The sequence below is a fragment of the Mandrillus leucophaeus genome, unplaced genomic scaffold, assembly GCF_000951045.1.
Source record: "Mandrillus leucophaeus isolate KB7577 unplaced genomic scaffold, Mleu.le_1.0 Scaffold393, whole genome shotgun sequence".
Classification (NCBI taxonomy): domain Eukaryota; kingdom Metazoa; phylum Chordata; class Mammalia; order Primates; family Cercopithecidae; genus Mandrillus; species Mandrillus leucophaeus.
In genome coordinates, this window is record NW_012104176.1 from 131,192 (window position 1) to 135,454 (window position 4,263).

General features: G+C 42.2%; 1 protein-coding gene across 1 annotated transcript in view; it reads left to right on the plus strand.

The window, feature by feature from the left end:
• CCDC149 (coiled-coil domain containing 149) overlaps positions 1–4,263 on the plus strand; it is a 77,369-nt gene that overhangs the window by 39,274 nt on the left and 33,832 nt on the right. Inside the window, exons 5-8 of the mRNA XM_011991300.1 lie at positions 517–633; positions 1,395–1,567; positions 2,288–2,360; positions 3,758–3,842. Coding sequence (XP_011846690.1) covers positions 517–633; positions 1,395–1,567; positions 2,288–2,360; positions 3,758–3,842 — 448 coding nt within the window. The remainder of the gene's footprint in view (positions 1–516; positions 634–1,394; positions 1,568–2,287; positions 2,361–3,757; positions 3,843–4,263) is intronic.

Below are 4,263 nucleotides of genomic sequence, written 5' to 3' on the forward strand. Positions count from 1 at the left end.
TTTTTTTTTTAACTCTTTAAATAACAGTGCAATCTACTTTTTCATTTTTTCCTAAAGTTAGCAGCCTGGAATTATTCTTGGCCCAGATTTTCAAAAGTAGAGTTACTGGATCATTGGGTAGGGACACACTTTTAAGGCTCTTGATAATGTCACCTCATTGTGATGAGTGTGGGAGTGTGCCCATCTCAGCAGAATCTTCCAGCATTGGGTTATCATTTTTGAATCTCTGCTAAATTTTAATGGGAACCAGAGTTTGTTTCCTCCCAGTAGCAGTGCTCCACCAGACATCCAGCTTAGCGTGTCCAGGCCTTAAACAGTGTATACGTGTGTACACTACAATCTATATTTTTAGTTTTTAAACACATTGATGATACTGGCAAGTAATTTCTGTTTTGTGCTTTCTCCAGTATTTCTTGAAAGTATCTTATCTTCCAAAAGTTTCTTAGTGTCCTTTGGTTTTTATTTGGATCTGTTTACTCTCTGTCCCTTTTTCTTTTCTACCAATGGAAAATGCAGCTGTTGAGGATGACGATTGCCAAACAGCGGCTCGGAGACGAAGAAATCGGCGTGCGACACTTTGCAGCCCATGAACGTGAAGACTTGGTGCAGCAGCTGGAGAGAGCGAAGGAACAGGTTCTCACTAACATTATTCAGAGTCGGGGATGCGTTTACACGGCTGGACACAACACAAACAAGAGTGGGCCGTGTCCCCCGTTTCTCAGAGGGTGGGGTGGCTGGGATGCACGTTGAATGCTTTTACTTCCTTGGCACTGCACTCGGGTCCCAAGCTGACTCTTGGGTTTCTGGCCTCCAGCAGGCAGATCTGCTCCCTGCCATTGAGTACCATTGTTCTGAACACAACAAGAAACTTTCCTCCTACCCAGGACAGACAGGGAGAGAACAACACATGACAAACTTGGCCTTACTTTGCGAGTTTCTGCTAAAATGCTGAGCAATGCCTCTTAGGCAAAATCTCAACAAGTGCAAAATCTCAACCCTAGTTAGGTAACATCTAAGAGAACCTAAAGTTCATTTTCTTCCTCTTACTAACTAAAGAGCAGAACAAGATTTCTGGGTCTAGAGTGGATTTGAAAAAGTATGGATTTGTAAGACACTGGCAGCTGCAGGGCATCCTGAAGTAGTCGAGGGTTCAGTTCTGGTTGTCCAAGCTGCTGCACCTCTCCTATCTTAGATATAATAAGTGTCTGGCAGGAAGTCATCCCTCACTTTTAGCTGTTATTGTATTTCAGTGTGTGGCGCTTATGGTTTTAGGGCAAGCGGGTAGTGTTAATAAACTCTCTAAAAATCAGTCAACCAAGTGGGAGGCTCCATCTCTGGCCATAAATCCGGTGCCTGAGGAACATCTTGGGTAAGGGTGCTCCCTGTGGTTTTAGATTGAGTCTCTGGAGCATGACCTGCAGGCTTCTGTGGACGAGCTTCAGGACGTTAAAGAAGAACGGTCTTCCTACCAGGACAAAGTGGAGAGGCTCAACCAGGAGCTGAACCATATCCTGAGCGGGCATGAGAACCGCATCATTGACGTGGATGCCCTGTGTATGGAGAACAGGCAAGTGGCCAGGCCCAGGCCTGTGTGTGGGAGGAAGGCTGGCTCTGTACAGGCCTGCAGGCTGGGAGTTATTTGCAGCCCTATTTACTTTGGAAAAAATTGCCTTACAAGTGAAAAGAAACTTACTCCCCCAAAATGATGACATCAATGCCATGTATTAGTTGTAAAAGTGAAAAAGGAAAACAGTCCACACCTGCACAGCTGCACACGTCTCCCTTCTCTTTCCCTACACCTTCCTTGGTAGGTTGAGAAGGGCGAGGAACCCATAAGAGTTGCTTGTTATTGCCATCAAGGAGAAAGAAAAGAATAAGAAAATAAATTGAGAAATTCCCTTAGCTATTTCTTTTCCCTGAGGCAAATTTCAGTATGTGTGTGTCTAACTTAATGTTATGTCTAGTGTCGCCTCTTCCTGCCTCTCTTCCCAGTGGAATCGTCTTAATGAGAATTATGTGAAAACTGTGTTGATATCCCTTAGGGGATCTCTGTGAGGGCTGTTTTAAAGTGGGGTGTGTGTGATTTGGGCATGTTTGACCTTGATTGCATTCATTTAAGAAAAGGTCACAAACATGCATGTGTTTCTCCTTTCTGGTGAGCAGGCAAGGTGTTATGTGTAAAAGATAGCTCTTCTGGCAAGTGATTTTTGTTTTTTCCTCTTATACTTCAGTGTGTGTTTTTTATTTAGCCCTTAAACACTTCCTAGTTTTATATATTCTTTTCCAGGTACCTTCAAGAGAGATTAAAGCAACTCCATGAAGAGGTCAACCTCTTGAAATCAAACATTGCCAAATACAAGGTAGCAAAATCATGATGACAATGATGGTGATTCACTATTGTGCATCTAAATGTCATTCTATTTTAATTCCCTTTTATGTGCCAAAGATATTTTAGTACTTGCCTGCCATCCCAGATACAGTCTAATAAGAGCTTTAACTGGGTAACCAGTAAAAACTAAGACTCCAAAACAAAAAACCAAAGCAGCTTTTCACAAGAGCTCTTTCTGCGGCTGTTATCTGAGCAAGGCATGCCCACCCAGGATGTGTTTTAGTGCCTGGGGTAGCCTCTCCACTAGAATCTGGACTTGTGTATTACACAGCCTTGGTCTATTTGCAATTAGGTTTCTTACCCGTTTTCTCTATAACATGTTCACTCATCAGATGCCATTTCTCTCATAATCACCCATAAGAAAATGGTTTCCGAGTGATGAAGAAACAAAGATTGGGAAGGCACAGTCTAAACCATAATGTTCACGTCACACTGCAAGGACAGAATGTTTAAATTCTCCCCACTGTTGTTTAGTCTAATTCCAGCACCATTAGTTTGATAATATCTATTTCTGCAGATGTTAGTTGTAAGTGTTATAATTAGAAAAATCTCCTGGGTTTCTCTGCTTGGAAAATAGATTGATTTCTCTTCCTGAGGGTGAAGTTTTACAGCCATCTAGATACTTGGAAGAACCTTATTTTCCTGGCTTTTGACATTAGCATTTGTTCTCACAAGTCTCCATGCTGTTCTTCCTTTCCATTTTGTGGGGGCCACACATTATACCAGTCTATCTATATGCATTCAGCCAAAGAAGGATATAACTTTTAAAGTTGTATAATTAATCCATAATTTTTTAAAATGTGTGGATGCATTCATTTAACAACATTTATTCAGTTCTATGTGCCAAGCACTGACTAGATGCTACATATCAATTTTAATGTAAGTCTGTTCTAGGAATGACATGTAGGTGGCACATATGTACTTCCTTAATCTGTATCCATGGCAGACATCACTAATTGATCATGGCTCTCTTTCCTTCCAGAAATCACCGTTGGTGCATGAAAATAAACCTAGTCACCATCTCATGTCTATTCAGAAGGAATTTTCATTACTAGTGACTTCACATGTTAGGCTGCATTCTTGCTTCAGATTTGATTTAATTTAACATGTATTAAGTGCTTTTTGTATACAGGGGACTGTAATTGCTATCATTCTGCCATGCATCACCTTTGTTGGAAAAAAAAAAAGTCTTCTTACCAGGCTGTAAAAATTACAACTCTTGGGCATAGACTTGGAATTCTAAATATTAGGCTAGCACTTGGAGTTTGCAAGGGGTTCTTGTGTGCCGATGAGAGGAGACATCTGCCAGGTACTTTTCCATTGTTGACTTTTCTGACGGGTTTTTATTCTCTCCCAATCCTGTTTTAGAATGCTCTGGAGAGACGGAAAAACTCGAAGGGCCAGGGTAAATCCAGCAGCAGTGCTCTGACAGGAGTCCTGTCTGCAAAGCAAGGTAGGATATCATGCTCCAGGAAAGACCACTCATGAGTGTAAAATACTAGAACTGCAAGGCCACATCCCATCCAGGATGCTGCTTTTGTGGCCTGGGAACCAAGGCGGTCCATAGAACAGTGGCTCCCTGACTTCCACGTGCATCAGAGTTGCCGGGAGGGCCTGTTAAAACACAGATTACTGGTTCCACCCCAGAGTTTCTGATTCAATAGGTCTGGGGTGTGACCTGAGAATTATGTATTTCTAAAAAGTTCCCAGGTGATGCTGATGCTGGTTCAGGGACCCCACTTTGGGAACCACTGCATTCGAGGTTTTTCTAATGACTAGACCCCATTTGGGCATATTCCCCTAGATTGTGTTCGCCTTTCCAGAATGTTCTCCCTTTCCTAATCACCAATTCAGCATCTCCAAGGATGTGTTTC